Source organism: Panthera tigris, chromosome A1 (genome assembly GCF_018350195.1).
Source record: "Panthera tigris isolate Pti1 chromosome A1, P.tigris_Pti1_mat1.1, whole genome shotgun sequence".
NCBI classification, from domain to species: Eukaryota; Metazoa; Chordata; class Mammalia; order Carnivora; family Felidae; genus Panthera; species Panthera tigris.
The window spans coordinates 24366305-24392458 of NC_056660.1; the positions used below are offsets into that span (position 1 = coordinate 24366305).

The following is a 26154-nucleotide window of genomic DNA, read 5'->3' on the forward strand; positions in this document are numbered from 1 at the left end:
CCCTCCAATCAGTCAGGAATGAACTGATGGCACTAGTGAGGTTAGACTGGGTGAGAAGCCCCGCCCCCTGCCTGTCCCTCAGAGGAGAGTGACCTTGCTGGAAATCATCCTTTCTTTTGTTTATGGCTTCCTTGTCCCACCCCCTTTCTGCCTTTAAAAACCTTCCCTTTTTGGGGGCGCCTGGGTGTTGGGCGGCCGACTTCGGCTCAGGTCATGATCTCGCGGTCCGGTCCGTGAATTCGAGCCCCGCATTGGGCTCTGTGCTGACAGCTCAGAGCCTGGAGCCTGTTTCAGATTCTGTGTCTCCCTCTCTCTGACCCTCCCCCGTTCATGCTCTGTCTCTCTCTGTCTCAAAAATAAATAAACGTTAAAAAAAAAATTAAAAAAAAAACAACAAAAAAAAACCTTCCCTTTTTGTACAGAGCTCCCTTCTGTGAGCCTGATTCATGAATCATTGAATAAAGTCAATTAGATCTTTAAATTTACTCAGTTAAATTTTGTGTTTTTTTAAAACATATTTTAGCTTCCTCTGTCTCTGAAAGGTAGAACCTCTTTCAGGGTATGGCATTTCTGAACATGCCCTCACAGACCCCCAGCTACCTATCACTGGCAGAAGCAAGTAGTAAAGTGGCAGGATTACTCTTCCTTTTGAATGAGGAGCACGACAAACCCAAAGCTAGGCTCTGGCACCCCTAAAGGAAAGCAAAATAGGGCAAGACTTATGAAAATTCAAAGAGTTTCCGGGGAAGAAGGCATCTCTTATCTTAGCATGTTGCTTTCCCTTGGGCTTTTACTCCAAAGAAGTATTACATCCTGATGACACATCTTAAATATATTTATATATGTTTATAATATTACATATATATATAATGTATATATCATATATAACATATACACTATGCATTTTCAATATATATTTATATACATGTATATACCTACAACACATATACCTTATTATGGTAAAATATACAGAACATAAAATTTACTACTTTATCCATTTGTAGGTATCCAATTCAGTGCCATTAAGTACATTTGCAATAATGTGCAACCATCACCACTATCCATCTCCAGAACTTTCTTATCATCCCAAGCAGAAACTATACCCACAAAACGATAATTTCCCATTTCCACTCCTCCCGTCTCTGGTAGCCTCTATTCTCTTTTCTGTCTCAATGAGTTTGCCTATTCTAGGTTCTTCACGTAAGTAGCATCATCATACAAATTTGTCCTTTGTGGATAATGGATGTTTCAGACACACAGGAAGGAGGAAAAGAAACTGAGACAAGCCTAATGCAGCCTGGTTCTTTTACCCCTTGTCACGTGCTGACTTCCCTCACATGTAGGATCATCCCTCCTTCCCTGAAAGTCATGATGTCAGCAGACTCCTTTTCGTAGCTTACGAGGCAGTTCATCTCATTTCGTTCCTGTTTTGCACGGAGACCGATTTCTCCTTTGCTGACTTCGTTAGCTGAGCTCAACAACAGGGTCGCGTCCCTGCTCATGGCACAAATCACTTCTTGTGAAGTCTGGCTGGGTTTGGAAGGGCAGCTGCCAGGCTTCTGCTCCCCTGTGAGGCTCGTCCTGGCCACAATGGAGACTTGTGTGTGACCAATGGGTGCTGGGCAGGAGCCCAGTTAGATGAAGCCGTGAGTTGTTCCTGATATGCTCACTGCCCTGGGGCCCCAGGGCGTGGAGGGCACTGTGACCTGGAAGATGACCTTCCCCATGAAAAAGAAAACCAACCTCTGCTTTTCCTGAGTGGTTTTTGGCTTGTAATTATCAGTGACTTTCTCAGCATTGAACAATTGATTGGGCAGTCTTGGAAAGCCCATACTCAGCATTTAGGACTTAGGAAATTCTACCTCCAGAACTCTAATCTCAGAGGGGACAGTCGATTTCCAGTATTCCTTATTTGAAACACCTGTCCTTGAGCTTTCTCTCTTAGTTGTAGAGATAAGTTTGCAGAATGTGGCCTCCTTTACTTGTGATTAGATGTCGAATGTGGATGTTCAAGTTTATAGGATGCCCACATAACGGGGCATAGGCCAGCCTATTTACTTTTGATAAAGATGATTCCAAAGTGACTTCAAAGGGGACTGACCAAATATTACCATCTTGGTCTAAAATCTCCTAGTGTCCCTACAAGAATGCTTTCTTTGCCTTGGATTTGTCCAGTCTACCACCTAGTACAGTTTGGTTTCTGTTGGTTGTTTTTTTTTTTTTTTTCCTTTGAATAGTAGACTTACTGGTTTACTTTGCATGACATTTTTTCTGTCCACTTCCTCCTGATTCCTTTCCTCTTTTAATTATTGCTTGAAAATTCTCATGCTTCGCCCCTCGATTTCATTATTTTTCTGTGTAGCATGGTGGAAAAGGGACATAAGGTTTGGTTGATGGAGACCTCGGTCTTCAGAGCCTAACTGTGCTTTACTAACTGTGTGACCTTGGGCAAGTAACTTAACCTCTTTAAGACACAGAGGAAGAATCTGTGGAAACAAATGATATTCCGGAATATTGATAGGATGGCTCAAAAATAATTTGTAAAAGTACCCGAGCCCACATATACATTTTTTTTTTTTTAGTTTAATGTAAGCCCTTCCCAGTCTGTCTTCAGCCCATCCGAATTCCTGAGACAGAACCCCAAAAGTTCAGAGTCCTTTCCGGTCTAAGCGGTTCTAGGCTCCAAACAGGCTGTGCTCAGTGTTAAGTCGGGTGACTGACAGCTAGTGTTCACCAGACTCTGACTTAGGATCAGAGACTACCTGACGCCGCCCCTTAGCCACTCCAGTCTAGGCTGTGCCAGGAAAAGCGTGTTCCAAAGAGACATCCAGCAAATAAAGCCCAACATACCCGTGAGCTGGTTCCACAACCTGGAGGTGACCCAGGATAAAGCCAAAGAACCGAGGGAGGTGCGATGCGGTTGGCTTACCCTGCAGAAGGGAGTCTTTTAAGTAATCCTAGATCGGCTCACCCGCTGCCTGTTGCTACCGGGGCAGGTAATTCTTCCCCCAACAGAGGTTAGGGCGCTGGCGGAGCGTGTTCAGCCTCCCTAGGGGCGAAGGGACACCGTGCACTCAGCCCTACCAATGGTCAGGGCTTCGGTGTCTGAGCGTGACAACATTCTGTTTTGGTTGGCAGCTTCTCGCCAGCGTCCACCTAGATCTGGACGCAACCCGCGGCACCCCTCGCTTCCAGAGGACTAGGTGATGAGTAGGTAGGTCGGAGGCTGCCAGGGAAGTCGCCGTCGTGGGGCTCCGCGCGGAGCAGCCCGCTGAGGTCACGCTCGGGGGAAGCTTTAGGTCTCGGTCGCGCGCGTAGATCTCTGTGCGGACGAATCCCGAATACTCGGCAGGATCACGCGTTCTCTCAGGCAATTGCACTGAACGCCAAATACCGCTGCCCGGGGGAGGGGGGGAGCTGGGAATTCTCGTCCGCCAGGTCTGCGGGCATCTCGGTATTTCAACCCCAGAAAGCGCGTTTGCGGCTCAGCGCCCCCCTCCCCCCCCAGCGAGGGCACGGCGTGATTTCGGGAGGGAACGCGGGGGGAGGGGAGCACGGCGGCCCCCGGCTGTCCTAGCCCGCGTCACCCGGCTCGGGGGTGGGCGGCCGAGGACACGGCTGCGGGGGGAGGGGGGGGCAGCGCGGGGGCCGCAGTTCCTTCCGGCTCGCGTCCTCCGCGTCTCCCCGCCGGCTGCAGGCCCGGCCGCTGCGCTTCGCTTCCTCGGGGACCTTCTCGGATTGCTGCGGTGGCCCGGGATTTCGATGGGGGTGGGGTGGCGGCGGCGTGGCAGCGTCAGGGCGCCGCTTCCCCCTCCTCGCTCCCTCTTTCCGCCGCGGTGGCGCGCTCCCGGAGCCCAGCGAGCCGGGAGCCGACGCGATGCGCGCACCTTGGTGAGCGGGGGTGAGCGGGCCGGGGGCGCGAGGGGCGCCGGAGGTGGGTAACGCCGGCGCGGTGAGGCTGCTGCAGCGGTGAGGGGCGGGGGGGGGGGGGGGCGAGGGGCGCCGGAGAGGCGTGCGCGAGCCCGGGGGCACGCCGGGGCAGGGGCCGGGCAGTGCCGAGGCCCCTGGGCGAATGGAGGAGGGGGCTGCTCTGCAGGGATGGCGGGTTTTTATGGAATCGACCTCGCAAGAGGGGGCGATCCCGTGCTCGGCTTGGATCCGGAAGGCTCAGGAACGGAACCTCGAAGACACTTCAGCGCCGGGCGAAGGTCAGTGAGCCCAAAGCCTGCGCCCTGCGTGGCCCCAGGCACCGCGCTCCGGGCGCGCAGGCTTTTCTCGGTTCCCCAAAAGCGCGCGCACAGATGGCGAAGGCCCGCGGAGGATCCGCTCCCCACACACCCAGCCCTATGTATGGATGTCTGGTGGCCCAAACCCATAAACTTTCCGTTACTTAGCCGATCTGGGTTAGTGAGCGCACGGCCGGTTGTGTGGTCCCCAGCGCCCACCGAGAAGTCTACCTGCTGACACTGCGGCGGGGAAAGCGGAGCTGCTGCGCTGCACCCCCACCCCGCTCCAGCCTGCCGGTGGCCGCGGTGAGGTTCGCCACCCTCCTGCCACATTGATACCGTCAGCCTGGAGAATGTGGAGAACCGCCGGAAGAGGGGTTATGTAGCCCGAATGGGAATCAACACGATAAGGAAGGGGTATATTCCGGAACCGTGCTTACTGTGTTATTGCAATGGCACTTGGAAGGATCTCTGAACTGACGGTATGTTGGGAAAGCGCAAAGGACTGAGGGTCTGCAGCCTTGGGTTCCGGGGACTCTGTCCTGAAAGGCTGAATAGCAGCAGTGAGGTCTGGGCAAGTCAAGAAACCTTGTTTGTGTGAGAAGCAGCAGGGTGATCCCTGCCCTACCTCACTGGACGGTAACTGGAGGAAGAGTAGGGTTTTGAAAAGCAGAAGTGTGGTTTCTATAAATTAAGGTATCACCACATTGCTGCGCACACCTCCCTCCTGGCCGCCAGCAGAACCTCGTTTGGAGCAGAGGTAAGGCAGCACCTTCAGGGTAGTGCGGGCACTTTCCCGCTTACCTGTCCACCATGTCCGGGTGTGGCTCTTCCTCAGTGTTTCGTTCTGGGCCCTCTTGCGAGCAGTACTGCCTGACGCTGCGCATCAGTGTGACCTCAGGGTTCAGGAACTGTGCCTTCCTCATCTTCTTTAGGGCCGGAGGGAGATGCTAGGAAAGTTGATGAAAACCGGTCGTGGCCTCTGGGGGCTAGATTTGATTTGAGATGCTCTTCATGACTCTGAAAACATCCTTAGCCTTCTGAAGTTGGAGGTCGTGTTTTCTGACACAGGGAAGACTGCCAGCACCAAGGATAAACGTGCAAGAATAAGCGTTTTAACTGGAATGGTCTTTAGAGGAGGATAAGCAAAGAGGTCAAGAAAGACTGCGTTGCTCGCGAACACATTTTCCCCACCTGTCTGAGGGCACACAAAGAATAGCTTTGCCAAATTTGAATAGTTTCCCTAGTTACTAAATTGAGATTCGTATTTCTCATATGGAAAGGAAAGAGTCACATGGTTGGTTGCATTACTGTTAAAATTGAAGCAGTTCTTTTTAAATAAGCTTGTCAAGCCTTCCAGAGATTATAAACATGAGCAATAGTAATGCCTGTGTGTCGTATTGTATCCTTCCTAAAGAGATAAGTAAGGTGTGCAAGTCAATATTACCAAGACCTCTGATTGTTTTTGCATTGTCATTTTTTTTTTTTAGCATTTACTTATTTTTGAGAGACAGAGCTGTAGCAGGGAAGGGACAGAGAGAGAAGGAGACACCGAATCTGAAGCCGGCTCCAGGCTCTGAGCTGTCAGCACAGAGCCCGACGTGGGGCTCGAACCCATGAACTGTGAAATCGTGATGTGAGCCAAAGTCGGAGGCTTAACCGACTGAGCCACCCGGGCGTCCCGAGTTTTCATTTTAATTAAAAAGACTTGAAAGATGACTCATTTGCAAAGTTGGGAACTAAAACTAGGTCTCCTTAATTGTGCTGTCATACACTGAAGTCTAAGTCTGTAAAATTACACTGATGGTGATGATAAAGCCAACTTTTATGGAATAGTGTCTGTCGGACTGAGATATGCATGTTACAATTCGTTAAGTTCTCACAACAATCAGTAAAAAAAACTGAAGCACAGAGAGGTTAAGTGCCTTGCCCAAGGTCACACAGCTGGTAAGTGAGGAATTTCTCAGATTGGCATAAAAATTATATTTGGGACTCTTTTTTTTCCCCCTTAATTTTTGTGCTGTTGTATCTTACACATACAGAAGCATGAGGGTGAGATTGGGGGGCTCTGGAGCAAGGTTCCAGGGTCCCAGTGCTGAGCTTGCTGCTCAGTTGCTGTGTGTGGTCTTCACTTCCTTTTCCTAGGCCTCAGTGTTCTCATCCACAAGATAGTAATAATAATCCTATATTGAATGATGCTTTATTTCTCACGTGTGAACCGTGAAAGGGAAATATTGCCGCAGGTAAAAGGAAGTCTCAGAGGCAGGTGTTTTTGTCGTCGTTAACAGTAGGCTGGAAAATGACAAAGGAGAAGCAGCTGAAATGATCTACACACTTAAATGTGATCTGCTCAACAACTAATGTTTGAAAATTCCTTAAAAAAATATTTTGGTTCAGGGGCGCCTCGGTGGCTCAGCCGGTCAAGCGTCCAACTTCAGCTCAGGTCATGATCTCATGTCTCATAGGTTCAAGCCCCACATCTGGCTCTGTGTTGACAGCTCAGAGCCTGGAGACTGCTTCAGATTCTGTGTCTCCCTCTCTCTGGCCCTCCCCAACTCGGTTTCTCTCTCTCTCTCTCTCTCTCAAAAATAAATAAACACTAAAAGAAAAATTAAAAAAAATATATTTTAGTTCTGTTCTTGGATCCTTAGTTTTACATTTACTGAAAGAGATAAATGTAAATTGGACCTCAAAGTTTTGGGGGCAGGTGACCTTGAAAAGCACCCATGGCCAACAGGTGCTCTGCTCTAGTTGATTTCAGGTGATGAAGACTGAAGGGTGGTGTGGGATTCTTTTTAATCCTTAGGCTCCTCGACATTCTCTTATTTCAACAATCTATAGTGGGTCAGGAAACAAGTGTCCTGGGAACATCTGTAAAGTACCTCCCTATTCTTTCTTTCTTTCTTTGGAAGCTGTTTTTAGAAGACAGCTTTTGGGACGGCTATTTTAATACGGTAGGTCGGGAGACTTGAGCTTTTATTTATGCACATTTTAAGAGTGTTTTAAACCGTCAAATCACTTGAACTGTCCTATGACATACATAAAACCTGTTCTTTGTTTTGTGTTGTTTTTCCTGCTGGCTCACTCTTCGTTTAAACTCGGTCTCTGTGGAGATTTGGGCCAAGGTCACTGACATTGCCAGCAGCTACTTCGTGCTTGATAAACTTGAATAGTCTCCAGAAACGTTTGAATCTCTGAGATTTAAAGGTCTTTCCTTCATCCCTGTGCTGTTGCGGGTAAGAATGCGAACTTGGGAGCAAGACTGCTTGGGTGTGCAACGCTCCCCTTTATTGGCTGTGCCTCGGGTCTGCATCTGTAAAATGAAAACAGTGTTGTTGTATCTACCTCATAGGTTGTTAGAGGGATCAAGTGCGTGTGTGTGTGTGTGTGTGTGTGTGTGTGTATAGAAAATCTAGAACAGTGCCAGGCACCTGCTAAACTTCATGCAAGTGTTAGTTATGAGCCGATGACGATGGCTAAGATAATAGGTGAGTACTCTGGAGGAAAAAAAAATAGAGCAGTAAATGAGGATAGTGTGCACCTTAGGGATGCAGTTTTAAAAAGGGTGATGAGGAGAGTCTCATTCCAAAGGTACTTTTGAATAAAGATGGCCGTGCCGAAGACTATAGAGGAGTGTAGGGGAGGGGTGCAGAAGGGTGTAGAGGTGTAGGGATGTAGAGGTAATAGATAAGGAGGTCAGAGAGGTAACTCAGGGACACACGGACAGATATTGCAAGTGTTGAAGCGTTTATTTTTGTTTGTTTGTTTGTTTGTTGGGACCAGCAGAACCTCCCTCACGGTGCTGGTTTAAAGAGAAGGGTGGGTGTCTGACCTCTGGGTGTAGGGTCTGGGAACCGGTGCCCAGTTACTGGTTGCCATCACATTGATGATGTTGTCTTTACCAGTCCTTGGTTTCGTTTTTTTTTTTTTCTCTTTTCTTTTTCTAGATAGTTCTGCTGTGGCATTTTCACTTCTTCCTCTCTCTTCTCTATACCTACTTTAGGCACACATATTCAGTATGCCTCTTATTTGCTCTCTGTTTCCCCTTTCAGCTTTCAGTACCTTAGTTTGCAGCCTGACTTAGAGCCAGCGCTCCTTCCATCCCTCTGCCCATGCACACCAGCATTCTCCAGGCTTCCTAGACCTTGTTTGAAGAGAGATGGGTACTTCCTCCCATCTCATTTTTTTTTTTTTTTTTGGACAGCATTATTGAGATTGAGATAGAATTCACATAACCTACAATTCACCCATTTACAGTGTACAAGTTAGTGGCTTTAATATATTCACAGATATGTGTCCTCACTGTCACGGTTGATTTGAGAACATTTAGAACCTCAAAAAGATACCCTGTACCCGTTAGCTCTCACTGTTTATGTTCTCATTCCCTCCTCCCCATCCCCCCCCCAAAAAAAAATAACTCCACTCATCTATGTTTTGTCTGTATGGATTCGCCTATTCTGGACATTTCATAAAAATGCATTGGTAAATACGAAATATCTTTTGTGCCTGGTGATTTCACTTAGTATAATGTTTTCAGGGCTCACCCATGTCGCGGTGTGTGTTAGTACTTCGTATTGTGGCTAGATAATACCGCATCGCATGCAGCCCCATGCTTGGTTTATCCGTTCATCAGTTGATGGCCATTTGGGTTGTTTGCCCCTTTTGGCTGCTGTGACTATTTCTGCCGTTGACATTTGTGCGCAAGTTCTCGCGTGAGCACATGCTTTCGTTCTCTTCGGTATATCCTCAGGAGTGGAATTGCTAGGTCAAATGGTAACTGTATGCTTGACCATTTGAGGAACTGCCGGACGGTTTTCCAGTACGGCTCCCCATTTTATTTGGCCCAAACATGGGAACTTTGCCATTGTTCCAATGCAGGTCCCTACGCTTACTTCGGGTAAAGTTTTGAATTAATGTTTTTTGTAAGTCTTATTCAGTTATGTGATGTTCGTGTGTAAGTAATTTTTTGTTTGTTACTGTTTTTTTAAATATTTTTTAATGTTTTGTTTATTTTTGAGACAGAGGGAGAGACAGAGTATGAGCAGGGAAGGGGCAGAGAGAGAGGGAGGCACAGAATCTGAAGCAGGCTCCAGGCTCTGAGCTGTCAGCACAGAGCCTGATGCGGGGCTCAAACCCACGACCCTTGGGATCATGACCTGAGCTGAAGTCAGACGTTTAGCCGACTGAGCCACCCAGGTGCCCCTGTTTGTTACTGTTTTTTATATAAAAGGTTTTAAGTAAAACATTACTTGAGTGGTGGTATGTACCTTTAGGTTACAAGATGATTTATTGGAAAGCAAGAACAAAATGTTATGTTCATGAATTTTTACATTACATATTAGTATACCTGTGCCTCTATAAGGTTTATAAATAAATATTGGAGCTGTTTGTACAATCACTTTTGTTTTTTACACAAATAGGTGTAATCATAACATTCTGGGCACAACTGTTCTAAAGACATGGAATCAAATACAGTGGTGTGGTTCTTAATCCTTTGTTTTGTGACAGATTTAATAGGAATGTTCTTAAATTTACATTGCTAACGAAATTGAAAATATCCCAACTTCAGCCCTAGTGATATACATAAATAGGAGTGGAAGGAGCTTTGGATCAGGTGTCAGACTTTTGTTTTTTTGTTCTCCTGGTAAATTACTGATGGTGAGGCCTTGGGCAAGCCCCCTAACGTTCTTCACGTCCGTTCCCAAATTGGCATAATACCACCTGAAACACTCCGCGAGAGTGGTCACTGTGACCTATGCGGTGACCACAGGAAGTTAGTCATTTGTGTGTCTTAGGCAACCTTGCAGTTTTCTCAGGCACGTGGTTCGTGTTCCTTGGTCTTTGCCTTCGTGGGGTCTTCCCAGGCGAACCTTACCCCGCTCATTTGTCATAATTGCTTTGTGTCCTTCCTCCGTGTTCTCCTGACGGCGGACCTTCCAAGTTAAGGGTCACTGCCAAAGTTCAGGCGGGCAGGGAGGAGCCCATGTGATGCCACCAGCCTCATTGCTATATGCCATTGCAATAGAGCACTGCTTCCTTCCTGGTGCTGTTAGTGTTCGAACACAGAGTTCAGCATGTGCCGTGGTGAGGGCGCAGCTGTGTGAAAACGGCAGTTGACTCTGATTGCAGGCCGCGTTGTGGAAGCTATGGAGTCGCGTTACTGGGCCTCGAAAACAGTCGCTCTTCTGTTTGATAAGTGATGGTTTGAGTTTCTCAACATCCTTGGGGGTGGGGGTTTGTCCAAACGCAGAGCATGAAGGGAAGTAGATACGGAAAGATGGGGAGAGGACCGGGGAGCTTTGTGAACGAGACACCGTCCATGCTCTTTGCTCACCTGCATTTCGTTACTACTGAGCATGCTCAGTAAGCCGCCTTAAAGTGGGCATAAACGAATTTTACCCTTTACCCCAACTCTCGTTTGTGATTTCTGTTCTCTAGCTTCCTTTATCCTAAGGAAACAGTTGAACAGAAATTTTAGGTCGTGATCTCCAGCTTCTTCTAAAGGTTGACATCTCTTCTCCATTTTCTTTCCTAGGCGACAGAAATAACCAGCAGAACCATTCTTAGGTACTGTTGGTTTGTTCATTCGTTCATTGTATTCACACTCAACGCGTGTTTGGTTGAACACCTATTATGTGCCCTGTTCTAGATTCTGGGAACAAAGCAGTGTCCAGAGTACAATTTTTTTTTTTAAAACAGTTACCCTCAGAGATTTTCCATTCTAGTGGGTGTTCGTGTTTGAGGCTAAATACAATGGGGATTAATGCCAAGGAGTAAGGAGAAAACCAGAGGTGGGAAGCGGGGCGGGGGGTGGGGGGAGAGGAATTACTGGCTGGGGCAGTTGCCATGACATAGGGTGACCATGGAGGCCTCACTGAGGAGGTAACCTTTAAGATCAGTCTTCAGTGCTCCTAATCATGTATACAGTTGGTAGTTAGTGCTGAGGCAGAGAACATCCTAAATCCGAAATCTGACATGCTTGTGTCTATTCATGGAGTCACTCTAAGATTGTTAGGGGTATTGGGAGCGAAAACTGCTCATCTACATCAAAATTCTGGCTGCTTATGGTCTGAAAGATGTTTATGAGGTCACTATAGAGGTCACGGTGACTCATGCCCAACCGAGTCGTCCACCCCTTTGGCAAAAGCTGCATCTCTGCAGTCAGTATTGTGGCTCTGAGCTTGTCCTCATTATGCAGTCGTTCGTGATGGAACCACTGACTTTGATGGGCAGAGACCCATCTAGAATGACTTGCCAGGGGGAGTCCAGGAATCTCTCTCTTGTCTAGGACCTTTGCTGCCGCATATATGTTAACTAGTGGTAATCTGGCCTGTGCTCACCCTCAACAGGAAAATCACAGTAGAAATGATGGTAAGCTTCGTAATCTTCCTTTACAATGTTTTGGGAAGGGGGCCTGGGTGGCTCAGTCGGCTAAGCGTCTGACTTCGGCTCAGGTCATGATCTCTCAGTTCGCGTGTTTGAGCCCCATGTCGGGCTCCATGCTGATGGCTCGGAGCCTGGAGCCTGCTTTGGACCCTGTGTGTGTGTCTCTCTCTGTACCTTCCCTGCTCTCATTCTGCCTCTCTCTCTCTCTTAAAAAAAATAAACATTAAAAAAATTTTTTAAGTGTTTTTGGAAATAGATTTTAGCTTTGTACCTAAGCCTTGCTAATTCAAAGGACGCCATTTATCACAATGGGACGCACTTTGGGAAGATGTCAACCACTGCTTAAACCCATACTACCTGCCGGCCGTCGGCACTGAAATGTACGAATGTATAGGTTCAGTCACTGTCTTCCCTCTGCCGGAATGTAAGCTATTGGAAGAAGCACGGACTTATTTTGCTCCAGCGCTTCCAAAACAAAAACAGTGCCAGTCATGTAGTAGTTGCTCGGTAAATATTTAATTGATTACCAGACGACAAGCAAGGTGACAGTGAGCCAAAACACCGTATGATGGTATTTCATGAATTATCTGTTGCCCCAAAGATCAGGCAGTGGCGATGTGGACCCCCGGGGCTAGGGCCAGTGCTTTGTTTCTAACCATGGCTCTCTCCTGTGTCAGTCTCCCTCTCAGAGAGGCTCATGCTCCCGAGTGACTGTCCAACCTGGCTTGTCATCCTCTCTCTGCCTCTATGGGCCTATCCCAGCTCTAAAATGTGCTCGTTTTATAACCTGGAAAAGCCAACACCTGCTGGTTGTTTGTGTGAAACAAGAACACCTTTCTAGAAGGAAGTGGAGCAAGTACCGCTTCTGGAAATCACTTTTGAAAAGGAAGTCTGTTTCTGCTCAGTGCCGCTAAGTCAATTCCGTATCTGGGAGGCTCATAAATAACATCATTCTTCGTGAACTGTGGTCTTTAATCTGTTTGTAAAACACACAGGGATCCCTGCCACTTGTCATTGGTTTGAGGCTGTACATTTCTTTATGTGATTTCACATCTGTAATCATCTCCCCCCCCCCCCCGCCAAGAACAGCTATGACATGTAAAGAATTGATCATAGAATATGACTCATACAGCTTCATTCTCTTGGAAACAATGACGTTATCATGAGCTATGGACTCAGAACTAAAAGTTTAGCGAAAGAAAATGAATAAAAAGCAACATGAACAAAATTGTTCATCGCTATATATTTTATAACTGCGAAAAACTAAAAATACGTTCCCGTCAGTAGTCTGGTGACGTAAATTATGATCCTTTTATACTATAGAAAGCGGTAAGATAGTTGAGTGATACACAGCCTCAAGAACTTGTTGAGAGAAAAAGAAGTCTCATTATAGATTTTGTCCAGTGTGAGCTCATGTGTACGTATAAAAGAGAAAACAAAACACATCTTCTGATCTGCCGTATGTATGTTAATTCATAGGGAAAAGTCTGGAAGGGATGAAGTGGTTACCGATGTCATTTCTGGGACTGAGGTAGGATTGGCAGGTTTGGCACAATGTGAGTGCTTCGTTCACTCTAGGCTTCTGTGTTTTTGCCATTTCATAAAAACACAGTCATGGTTCCCATTTGTAATTGTGATACTCGGAATTATTGGAGGGGAAAAGACGTGTGACAAAGAGAAATTGGGGCACCAGGTGAGATTTGAGGTCTGGAGAAAGAAGACGAAGCACTTCAGATGAATTCTGACAATTGCCACCACATCCCATGATATTTTGTGAGCAGTGATTTGGAGCTCACACAGTATCGTGCAGTATTATATGTATACCATATACAAACACGCACACATACGTATACATATGTATGTCTATATACATCATTTCAAAAGGTTTGACCTAGGATGGAGGGCCCCCACCTCAAGAAAACCCAAGGAATTTAGTACAGTTTTCACATGTACCTTCTTTTGGTCTATTTGTAGACGTTGAGAAAAATGTCATATCTTCAGGAAACATGGATTCACTTCTATCCTTGTACAAACAGTTCTGTCACAGTAACAGAGCAGTTGTATCTACCACGGAAATCTTCTCTCTAGCTCACGATGTTATTTCCACCGTTGAATTTGCTCTTTCAGTCGTAAGTTTATTGAGGTCCCGCGTGCAGCCATCGGACCTGGCGGAGAACAGACGAGGCCCCATGTTCTTGTGGAGCTTATCGGCAGGGGGGGACCGTGGGGGCGGAGGGGAGTGACAGTGAGGGGTGGAAAAAAAATGAGGAAGTGAGACTACTAGGATGAAAATTAAGCAAGGTGATGTGATAGAGAGTAACTAGGGAACTACTTTAAGAGAGGTGGTTAAGAAAGACTTCTTTGAGGAAGTAATTGATAAACCAAAGCATGCAACAGGACAGGAAGGAGCCAGATGTATGATCAGTTGGAGGAAGAACGTTCCAGGCAGAGGGACTAGAACAGCAGCAGTAGGGTGGGCGAGAGCTTGTAGCACGTGAGAGTTTGGTGAGTGGTTGGGACTTATGGAGGGTGGACAGAGATAAGTGAGAGAGGTCTGCAGGACGGGATCATGTCATGCCTTAAGGACAAGGTAAGGATTTTGGATTTTATTTCCAGAGTTGATGGGAAGCTGGTGGGGGGGGGGGGTGGATGGTGATTAGGGGAATGACATCTGATTTACACCTATTTTTTAAAATATTTATTTTGGGGAGCGCACAAGCCAGGGAGGGGTGGAGAGAGGGGGACAGAGGATCCAAAGCAACCTCGGCTCTGACAGGCTTACAGCAGCGAGCACCATGTGGGGCTCGAACTCATAAACTGCGAGATCATAACCTGAGCTGAAGCTACCGACCGAGCCACCCAGGTGCCCCGTGACTTACACTTAAAAAGATCTCTCTCTGCGTACCTCTTGATTATAAGTTGGCCAGAGTTGAAGCGGCAAAACCCACTGGAAAGATGGGAGGAGGCCCAGGTGGGAGAAGATGGTGACTTAGATTAGGGCAGTGGCGATAGAGCTGAATTCGCTAATGGATTAAAGATGGAGAGCTACGGAAAGATAGATCAGAGAGGACTTTCAGAGTTTGGGCTTTAGCACCTGGGAGGTGTGGTTCCTGAGATGGGAAAACTAGGGAGGAGCAGACATGGGCGAAATTAGGGTCTGTTTTGGATGTGTCAGGTTGTGGTGCCCCCTGGATGAATGTCAAATAGGCAGCAAAATATGGTAGCCCATAGTTGGGCGGGGCGGGGCGGGGGGAGGGTGTCAGGAGTAGGGATCCAGGTGCAAGCCCTCTGGATACATAACAGTGGTATCTAAAGCCCTGGAACTGGGGTGCCGGGGTGGCTCAGTCAGTTAAGCATCTGACTTTGGCTCAGGTCATGATCTCATGGTTCGTGAGTTCAAGTCCTGCATCTGGTGAGCATGAGCCCTGCTTCTCTCTCTCTCCCTCTCTCTCGGGCCCGCTCTCACTTATACCCTGTCTCTCTCTCTCTCTCAATAAATAATAAATAAATAAATCAAGCCAGCCTTGGAACTGACTCCCAAGCCTCAGCTCACCACCTTGTAGCCCTGTTCTCCACTCTCCCCTTACGCTAAGCTCACCGAAGCAGACCACTTTCATTTCTTCCTCTGGCTGACCTTGCTTGTGCTTCCAGGGCTGCTTGGAGCCTCCCAGTGTGAAGGACAGTGGGAGCAGTAGAAAGTCGCGGGCTGGGCCAGTGACCACGGGGACCAGGGTGCTTCTCTCTTATCATAAACTAAGTCCCATAAAGCAAAGTTTTTAGTGCTGTGAGTTGCCCTCAGTTTCACGTGCCGCTTGTCTGCTTTGTTGAAATACAAGCACAGACTAAACAAAAATAAGGAACTGTGAAAATGTGTCTTTACTTCCGAATGGTATTCCCATTTCGGGTTTGACATTTAATTTCGTTGGAAGAATGCACGGCTGTCTTTCACTTTTATCTGTCGTATCAGCAGTTTGCTTATATGACTGTGTCCTTGTATAAAAGCAGTCCTCGTTTATGCCCTGAAAACCCTTTCCTATCCTGATGTCACGCCTCGTGTGTTTGCTGCCAGTTTTATTGCTGATTTGTTTGTTTATTTCTTGTCAATCCAAGTGGAATTTACTGTATTGTATAGAGCGAAGTACAAACTTATTTTTTGTTTCTTCTCCTCAAAAGATTTTGGAGTTTACAAATAGGACTGAGTTCTTACTTACCTTGAATGATTTTTGCTCGTTGCAGGTAAGCTCTCTGGACCTCAGCTGGCCTCATGGTGAGTTCAAGGCCCTAATCCAGTAGTCCAACGGAGTTCACGCCACCCTGAGCCTGGAAAGATGGTGTCACAGTCTATGGGCCGGCAGGATTCTCCTGTGCACCCTTGGGAAGGGGTCAGCAGTGACCCTGGTGACGTTGAGGACTCGCCCAATCTCCTGGACACTGACCAGCCTCCTTGCAAATCAGACGTCAGGTTCATGAGGCACAGAGCTGCCTGGATTAACCCCCAGTGTGCGCAGCAGCAGCTACAGGATTTGCCCCCTCGGGTGCCGACAGCGGGGAACAGTGGCAACCACTTTGGAAGGGATACCGCCTGTTCCCTGGGCCCTTCACCGTCGTCCCTTGGGGACTCCATGGTGGAGACATCACTGTCCAAGGATACTGCAGACTCTGCCTGGGGCTCCGGTGACAAGAGCCGTGACTTCTCTTTTGCCTCCAAGGGAGAGCAGACAGTGCTCCCAGGAAAGTCTCCTCAGATGTCTGTGTTCACAAGCTCCAAGGTTTCGGCTGCCTCCTCGTGTCCGGAAGCTGACAGCGCTTTTTTGAAGCCTTCCCATCTGACAGCTTCCGCTGATGAAGGTAACTTCAGTCGGGACTTGCCTCATTCTTGTCTGTTGACACGCAGGCTTTGCCCTGGCCTAAAGCCTGTCTTACCGTCTGTCTCATGAGGACGAAAGTCCTGGCTTTCCACTCTGATTGGAGGCCAGTGCATTAGCTCATTTAATATTCTTCAGCCCAGCTACCTGGATGCCTGGATGGTCACAAAGGGTAAAAACAAAGATTTCCACTCTCCTTCCGTAGCAAGATGTCATCTTTGCTCAGCTTAAGTGGTAATCCATGCCAGCTGCCATCTTTGAATGGTGTGTGCCTTTGGGAGCGTCCAGCTCATGAAGTTGCTGGCAAGGGAGAGTATTAGAAGTGCTCTCAATCCAGTGTGGTGGGAGAATGTGTTTCCAGACAGACTGGGCTCCATTTCACACTAGTGCTTTCGTAGGAGATGAACTCCCCTCACCTACATTGACCTGGACAGGGTGTGACTAGAAACTAGTCAGATTTAAAAACACTAATCGCAATTTCCCCAAAGACTACACAAAACCTTTCTTTTTTTTTAACTAAAACAAGGGCTTCCATTGCGATGAAGTAATGCACGTATTCCTAAAATAAGATAATGCATGCAAATGCCACTCAAGAGTCAGTAACTTCTCTTATTGCTGTTACAATTTGTGGCATTCTGTTTTTTTTAATGTTTATTTTTGAGAGAGAGAGAATGAGCGGGGGAAGGGGCAGAGAGAGAGAGACACAGAATCTGAAGCAGGCTCCAGGCTCTGACCTGTCAGCACAGAGACCGACGTGGGCCTCGAACTCATGGACTTTGAGATCATAACCTGAGTCAAAGTCGGATGCTTAACCGACTGAGCCACCCAGGCCCCCCAATGGCAATCTAAATTTTTAAAAATATATTCGTCATGTTGTATTTGTGTTAATTTATATTCTTGTTAGAGCCCTAGTTCAAAGAGTCAATGAAGTTTCTTTCTTTCCTAGCAGTCTGAACACTGCTGGCCTGCCTGTGTGTGTGTCTGTATGTAGCCATTTATTTATTTCTCACTAGCAAGAACCACCCCTCCACCTTTCCTAAAATATGGGGTTTCTTTGTTGTACTGGAAACACTTTTGAAAAGCTGAAGATGATGACAGTCTTTTAACATATTATTCATCGCTTAAGAACAGCAGATTTTGGACGGTGTTAAAATAGGGTCATTTTGAAAGAAGAACCAGATTTGAGCAAAATGACACGTTCTACCGGAATTGGTTCCGCAATTTAAAGTTATCCTGGAGTTTGTCTTTCTCCCATAAAGAAAACAGGTACCCTGGCCCCTTTGTCCAAAGACAATAGCCCCCAGCAATTTCTCTAAGTATCTTTAAAAACCATCTTCACCTTGGTAGGGGGATTCATCCCATGGGAGTAAAAAAAAAAAAAAGGAAGTCCTGAGTGATCTGGTCTTTCTTTGCTGTGGGACAGCATTGCAGAGAACAGGCATTTGCTACTAAGACACAAGATTTTTCCTATGACTGCTGCATCACGAATGATAGCACACTTTTCCTTTTCTAGATAATGTGGTAGAGAAAGGCCCTCCCCCACCCCAGCCTATAAGAATTTCTTGAGGCTGGAAGAAACAATCCCACAGTTCCTTTTTTCCTTGCGTAGGATTTGCACATTTATAGAGCACATTCACATGCCTTATCTGCTTTAATCTCCTAAGAGGTAATTATCCAGTTTAAGGCATGAGGACATTTCAAGGCAGAGGCACAACCAGCTGGTAGAGACAGAACTGGAACTGGAATCCGCGCTGTTTGATTCTTCTCTGTCCTTTTTCTTCTATACTCGGGGTCCTAACACTATGACCCGCAGGCCAGATCCAGCTGGCCTCCTGGTTTTACAAATAAAGTTTTGTTGATGTTGCTGATGGCTGCTTCCTCACTCCAGTAGCAGAACGATATAGTGCAACAGGTGGCCCTCAGATCCTGCAATATTCACTCCCTGGTCCTTTGCAGACAATGCTCACCCACCCCAGATGGATCCTGAAGCTAAGAGATTCAGCGTCCTTCACGGACCAGTCCCTTTCTTGGAGAAGAGACAGGGGATTGGGTGATTGCGGGCATCTCTGTCTGTCCCCCCGGGAGCTGTCTGATCATCAAGACGTCTATAACATTTTGTTCTAATTTAGCAGGTTGGGATAACCGAGCTCTTGAGGCTCTCACAGAAAGACTTTGCCTTAAATGCTCCAGGAAGAAATCACATGACAGGAATCATTTTGCTCTGATGGTGTTCCTGCCGGTAATGGAGTGGCTTCAGGGTGCAGAATGGATGAATCAGCGGAATATACCCTCTGTGGTTTCTTCTTGTTATTGGTCTGGAGGAAGACCATTTTAGAGAAGCAATGCTGGCCTTTCCAAATAGATTATCTCTGTAAACAAGAAGTTTGGGGTCAGTTGCAGTGCATGGGAGAAGTGATCCTATAAATTTTAGGACCCTGCTTCTAGACTGTTCCTTCTGGCCCTTCTCCATCTCTTTTAGGTAGTTTCCATGATCTCCTCCTCTTTCTACCCTCTCCTCCTCACTGGTCTCCTCCATTCCAGTGGTTCTCCCATCCCTCCTCTGAGGATCCCTCCCAATTTGCTCCAATGGGCTCTTGTAGAAACGATCACCATAAAGGCAATATCTGCAAAGCCTACCACCAGGAGGATCTGTCTTCTTCTTGCACCCTAATGTATTCTAGAATTCTGTTAATTTTTAAAAAAACAGGTTTTAAAGGCCACTGCCTAGAATTGTTTTGTTTTCCTTGAACGTCTTTTTCTCCATTTTTAATAACTTGCTGCATTGGCAGGTGCTGTTCCAGTCGGTAGAAGAACCACTTCTTTGAATTCCTTCTCCCCAGAAGCATTCTTGCTCCCTGTCGATGTAGAAAAGGTGAACACATTTTTTTTCTTTAAAACACACACACACACACACACACACACACACACACACACACACACACGCAGGGTGTAAATCCCTTAGATAGTGTTCTGATTTAAATCTGGAAACCTCACTTGATGAAGGATGGCAAATAGGTTTCGTTTCAGCCTTTGGCTAGGCACAGGCCACCAGGAGCTAAGGAGGGCTCTGAGGCAGCCCCTGTGCCCAGCTGGGAAGTTTTCCATGATTGATGCATGGGTCTACCATTGGGCCATGCACCGTGTGGGGTGTATATCACAGTAAATTCAACTTAGCTTGTCTTTGGGTCTCAGTGGGCTAAATTTGATGTGTCTGGAAGATATGGGCTGTACCTCATGTGATAACTCAGTTAAATGAACATTTAAATTTTTTTAAAATTTATTCATTTTTAAGAGAGAGAGAGAGAGAGAGACAGGGTATGAGCTGGGGAGGGGCAAAGAGAGAGACACAGACTCCGAAGCAGGCTCCAGGCTCTGAGCTGTCAGCACAGAGCCCGACACGGGGCCTGAACTGAAGGACCGTGAGATCATGACCTGAGCCGAAGTCGGACGCTCAACCGATTGAGCCACCCAGGTGCCCCTTAAATGAACATTTATATTCCTATACATTAACTCTGCTTAAATACGGCGTCTTGGTTTTCAATTTAATACACCCTCAATAAAGAACAGTTGGTTACGCTTGCAATTTAACTGATGATTATTTTTCTGCAGGAAAATGCCCACTTTTACGTAGCGGATATGATGATAGCAGCCATGGAGGAAATAAAGTGTACCATCCTCGGTCAACAGCACACACAGAACTGGAGCGTAGAAGAAGCCAGTGCGTCGCTCGGGAATGATCAGGCGGACTGCGAAATGGCCTTTTATACGAGTATAAAGCAGGAATCTGGGTCTTCTGACTCTTCTGACAGTGGCTACGAAGGCAAGTGGGGCAAATCAGAGAGACTTTGCGCTGTGTTCTTGACGTACATCTCTTTTCCTGTCACACCCCGAAGTATGTCTTCAAATCTTTTGTCTAAAACGTCCTGAATAACCATCATCCTCACCATCTCTGCCGTTTGGGCTCGGCATCCATTATCCTGCTCCCCTCTGTCGTTACATCGATGCGTTGTTCTGATTTGGACTCCATCCTACTTTGTGTTTGGCAGTGGCTGCTGGCTTCCCTCTTTCCCTGTTTTCTGCCACGTGGCCTTCCGCCAGCTCTTCTCACACATTGCTTCTTTTTTCCAAGTAGACCTCTTTTCATTCATTCCACAAACCAGGATTCTGAGATCCTGGATGCCGGGAATCAACAGGCAACAAGATACATTATTACATCCCTCAAGGAACATCCCTGCAGGAGCTGGATAGACACCGAGGACTGTTGTGTGGGGTCAGCCTGGTAGCGGAGGCAGGGGCCCCATGCAGCGGGCCCCAGAGCAGGAGGAGTGGGCCTTGCTGTGGCAACCAGGGAATCCTTCCTGGAGAGGAGGGTACCTCAGCCGAGAACTGAAGTTAGGGCGTGTCGTTTTCCTACCACTTCCTAAATGGGAGTCCTGCTTCAGTCCTAGATTCTTTCTCTATATTCACGTCCTGGGAGATGTTGTCTACTGCGGTATCTTTCCCTGATTCTCCCCTGATATCTCCCAAATCTGGGTTTCCCCTCCCGTCCCTCTCGGACAAGTGTTTGTTCCATACTGCAGGGACCTGCTTAGCTGGTTGGCAGGTAACTAAACTAACTTAACGTGTCTACACTAGTTATCTATTCCTCACAACCCCCTTCCTTTCAAAAAAAAAAAAAAAAGATGCCTTTCGTCTTGATTTCCTTGACTTGAGCGTCTTAATCAGGAGCCTTACGGTAATGAGGGGAGAACTCACTCCAGGCAATACCGTGTAGCACAACGCCTGGCACAAAACCTATGTACCATCAACAGCTGTTGAATGCACTACCTGGCTCAAATTGAGGATACAGAGCATCCTCAGTGAACCCAGTGGTGGGAACCACAGAATGACCAGTGTGGAGGATCTGGCCTTTCTGGGGTCCCGTGGTCTCTTATCACGTTGTGCAGTTACTTTGTTCTCCTTTCCTGCAGCCTGACTTCTCCTCCTCGTGCAGTATCTGGTTTCTGCTCTGCAGCTCTGTGGTCTTCCTGACTGCCGGCCGGGACCTCACAGCTCAACCCGGTCTTGCAAGGACCCCAGGTCCACGTTCGCAGGGAAGGGCGCGTGCGGGGGCGGGCTCTGATTGGGCGCCCCCAACTGGTCAGCCGGCCGTGGCCAGGGGAGCGAGGGAATGTGATTTGGACCATCATCCCCACTGAGGCCACTCCTGGAGAGAAAAGAAACGATTCCTGTTTCAGTAACTCTTGTACTTTATCTTTGACTCTTTCTTCTTTGTGCCTGTGTCCCTGCCCTGCTTCTAGTGAACAGATCGGCCCTGACTTTTCGGTAATCGTGACATCCCCTCCAGTCGTTCCCTATTCCTGCCTTTGACCTGGACCACCTCAGCCACTGCTGGCCAGTCATTCGATGGGAAGTGCAGTTAGGTGCTCAGTGCACATTTGCTGCCTTTGATTGTCTCTTTACTCACAGCCTCTTTCCTTTCCTTGAATGCTGCACACATCTGGCTTCCTAGGACGACTTGTGCTCCTCTAAGATGGCCTGCTGACTTTGTGTCACATTTTATCCTGGACTTTTTAGCCTCGTGGGATGCAGCTTCTCCGTGCCTTTCCAGCAGGCATCTCCCGCCATTTCCCATGGGCTTCAGTAATCCTGGCCTGTCAAAGTTGACAGTGGTCATGTCTCCCAAGCTCTTGCCTTCCTCCCTTAGCTTGGTCTAGGCTCCCCTGGAATGCTGGTTCCCCAGGAACTTCCCGTTAGTTCTTTCATCCCTCCCATCCTTGAAAGCAGTCTCCTGCCGCCAGCACTGTGACAGGCTCCCAGATTTGCATCACGGGGCAGGGGCACCATTCATACAGAGTTAAGCATAAATTGTGCTCCAGAACTTTCTATAATTGTCCACGTGCGTGCCTCAGTCCCTCCCGGAGTTGCACGGTGTGGAGCCCCGCCTTCTTGTGTTTTCTTACAGTTATGTGTGTCCGTGTCTCAGCTCCTTATGAGGTTTTAATCTCATTGTTGGGTAAGTATTTGTCTTATTTGAATTTGCCTTCAGCTTGGTGCCTTCCTCAAAATCGGTATTTTATAAATATTTGTTGAATGGTTGAGTGGAAGCTCGTGTCTAGCTCAGTTTTTTTCAATGTGAATGTAAATATGTGAAATGAAACCGTAAAACATTTCTACCACCCCGATAAAAATACGCATCCTTTATTAAGTGTCTCTCCTGTGACATTTATGGTGAGAGATGCCACTCCGTCGGGGTAGGTCGGTATTCTTCAAGTTAACAGGTGGGTCTTGAGAGCATTTAAACACAAACCAAAGAATAGAAAGTATCCGCTTTCCCCTCACCTAGAGTGAGCAATGCTTCCTGGAACTTTTATTATTATTATTTTGTATCAGTGGTATAGATTTTTGTGTTTGTACTAAGTGTGAATGTATGTTACTGTGGATCGTGGTCAAAAGGGTGCCAGGAAGCACAGAGAGCTAGGGGAAGTTACCCCTATTTTGCCCAGAAGGAAACCAAAGCCGAGAAGTTGGTTATCCATAGTCACATAGCTAGGATCGGACAGTGTGGTTTTAAACCCTGGCCAGTTCACTGCAAAGCCCACGCACATAACCTCTGCATAACCTGAGTGCTAGAATTTTTCCCTAAGCAATAGAAACCCAAACATTTCTCTGTGTTTTTCTCTCACATTTATTCAAGTGAATACAGTTTTGTAGTGATTATATACTCCTATTAATGTAATTGTATTCATAATATGATTGCATTAACAGTATTTCATATACAGCTTTCTGTGTTGTTACAGTTTTCACATTTTTCCAGGATGCTATTTCTTGAGTCAATAACATAATTTGTGAAATCAGTGCACTAATATTTGTCATTTAGGTAGCCTTCAATATTTTAATATCTTAAATGGGCTGCAAATAGCTCCTTTATGATCAAAGTCTGCATTTTTCACTTAAAAATTTTTTTCAATGTTTATTTTTGAGAGAGAGAGGGAAAGATAGAGCTCGAGCGGGGGAGGGGCAGAGAGAGAGGGAGACACAGAATCCGAAGCAGGCTCCAGGCTCCCAACTTGTCAGCGCAGAGCCTGACGTGGGGCTCGAATTCACAAACCATGAGATCATGACCTGAGCCAAAGTCGGATGCTTAACCGACTGAGCCACCCAGGTGCCCCCTTTTTTTTTTTTTTTTTTTTTTTTTGCTTTTCAATGACACTCTAAGGATAATATCTCACACTAGCATTCGGGAAAGAAAAGCATGGACATATTTGTAGTAGTTTCCTATAGTTGCTTTAACAAGATACCACAAAAAGCGCGGGGAGCTTGAAACAACGGAAGTTGTATCATCTCACGGTTTTGGAGGCCAGAAGTCAGCAATGAAGTTGTTGAAAGGCTTGGTTCCTCATGGAGGCTCTGAGGGAGAACCCGTTCCTTGCCTCTTCCAGCCTCCGGTGGTTACTGGTGCTCCTAGCCTGTCCTTGGTTTATGTGTGAGACACATCACTCCATTCTCCGCCTCCACTGGGCCTTCTCCTGGTTTAGCAATGTCTGGATGCAAATTTCCCTCATTATGTTAATACCAGTCACATTGGATTTAGAGCTCACCCTAATCCGGTAGGACCTCCCCTTAACTTGACCACGTCCGCAAAGACCCTGATTGCAAATAAGGTCACATTCACTGGGTGGGTATGTATTTTGGGGGGACACTCTTCTACCCAGCACAACATTTATGTCGCTTATGCTCTTTGCGTCACTCTGAAGCTGATTTTTGCCCTCTTTCATTTTTTAAAAAAATTGTGTATTATGGAAAATTTCAAACACACATCAAAGTAGGCAGCTTACTCTTAGGGACCCCCTCATCATATATACTCATCAGTCTGCTTTCTGAGTCACAGTGAATGCAAGAACAACACAAAAATAGCTCTCTACATCTTTTAATTCTTTTTTTTAATGTTTATTCATTTTTGAGAGAGAGAGAGAGAGAGAGAGAGAGAGCACAAGCAGGGGAGGAGCAGAGGCAGAGAGGGAGACATAGAATCCAAAGCAGGCTCCAGGCTCCAAGCTGTCAGGACAGAGCCCGACATGGGGCTCGAACTCATGAACCGCAAGGTCATGACCTGAGGTGAAGTCAGATGCTTCACCAGCTGAGCCACCCAGGCGCCCCTGCATTTTATAATTCTTAAAGCTGGATTTTTAAACTCTTTTAAAGTAAACTCTCGGCCCATTTTGTTCCCCAGTTTCTAGTTCATTGAATATGACAGGTTGTGCAGTTTTTCCTTTTCTCCTTGTTGGTGAAACTCCCTTCATTTCTTTTTCTAGGCTGTGCTGTGTTACAGGGCAGCCCAGTGGCTGGGACCCCCTCTTACTGTGATGTGCTCAAAGAAGGCTGTAAATGTGACTTCGATGACTTTGTTGTCGTAGGTAAGATTTGGAAACTCACCAGCTAAGACTCGGTACTTCCCCTCCCCTGCACACACATATTGACATGCATCACAGGTGATATTACATGGTAGTGGCTTTCAGAGAGACTTCTCTCAAGATCAGACTGTGACCCTGATTTAAAAAAATAATAAGATGTCCTTCTTATTTCGGATGTCTTGATAACCAGTCTGTCATCTGACTTGTAGAATTGAACGCAAAAGCAGATACTCATTATGGTCTGGTATCTGGCCCCTCCATCATATTCTCGTGGAGTCCCAGGTGAGTATATTTTGAAATCCCATCTCTGGTCCTTAGCTGTAGTCTCATGATAGAAACCCAGAGAACCTGAAGTATTAAGATGCTGAATACCGACTTCTTTCTGAGATGCAGGCATTTATTTTTGTGTTCTTATAAAATTGGGTATGAACGAGCCAAACAGACCGAAAGACTTTAATACCCTTTCTTTTATTTGCTTGCAGAAGTTGGTGAGTTTAACAATATCACAGAAACCTGTGGATGCCCCTGCAACTCCTCTAAGAGGTATCTGTCTTCCGTGTCCCGCTGCACCTAGACCCCTGGGCCATTACCTCTGAGGCACTATGAACACCAAGCCTCTGACATCTTGGACCAAGTTCAGCCAGTTCCAATGATAGGGATTAGTAATTAGCAATGAAACAATCACCGATAAAGTTTCTATAGAGCTTTCTACAGTTTTTATTTAATAGCGTTTAAAAGACTTTGGTATACAGTCTCATTGAATCAGGCTGGGCAGAGTTTTTAACCCCATTTTATAGATGGGAAACTGAGGCTCAGACCCAGTGTGCCTCAGGACATAATGCTGTTAAATAGCGGAGGTAGGACTTGAACTCAGGTCTTCGGACTCCAAATCCAGTGCTCTTTAACCACGTTTCCTCGTCTTGGTACCCTCCATAAATAAAAGCTGCTCTGTTGAGCACGGAGGAACTGCATTGAATAAGACATCCAACGGGTATAGATGCCTGGTCTCCTGCGTGACACATCTTCTGAGTTTTAGGAGTGGGAAGGATAGTTGAAAACACAAAGACACAACATACTGCTCATGAGTATAGTTTTCGCCTTTTTGCATCTTGTACCTTTCAGTGTCACTTATGAGCCAAACTTCAATTCTGCTGAGCGAATAGCCAAAGAGTTGTACCGAGTATTCCGGAAGCGCTGGGTGTTGTCAGAGGTTAATCATCAGCTGGCAGGTTCTCTGAATGCAGCTGGCTCGATGGTAAGTAC

The 26154-nt window shown here is 46.7% G+C and overlaps 1 protein-coding gene across 7 annotated transcripts in view; it reads left to right on the forward strand.

Moving 5' to 3' along the window:
* The first annotated feature begins 3695 nt into the window (after positions 1 to 3695).
* Positions 3696 to 26154, forward strand: part of RUBCNL (rubicon like autophagy enhancer) — a 38430-nt gene continuing 15971 nt past the window's right edge. For 2 of the 7 annotated variants that reach the window (XM_042972066.1, XM_042972126.1), the window contains exons 1-6: positions 15937 to 16460; positions 19267 to 19349; positions 20087 to 20297; positions 24793 to 24894; positions 25374 to 25434; positions 26014 to 26146. In XM_042972066.1, the coding sequence (XP_042828000.1) occupies positions 15941 to 16460; positions 19267 to 19349; positions 20087 to 20297; positions 24793 to 24894; positions 25374 to 25434; positions 26014 to 26146 (1110 nt within the window). In that variant the 5' untranslated portion in view covers positions 15937 to 15940. Of the gene's footprint in view, positions 3892 to 4132; positions 4209 to 4438; positions 4987 to 6838; positions 7463 to 11096; positions 11598 to 15848; positions 16461 to 19266; positions 19350 to 20086; positions 20298 to 24792; positions 24895 to 25373; positions 25435 to 26013; positions 26147 to 26154 lie in introns of those variants that run through there. The other 5 variants (XM_042971837.1, XM_042971947.1, XM_042972005.1 and 2 more) reach the window with 5 other exon arrangements.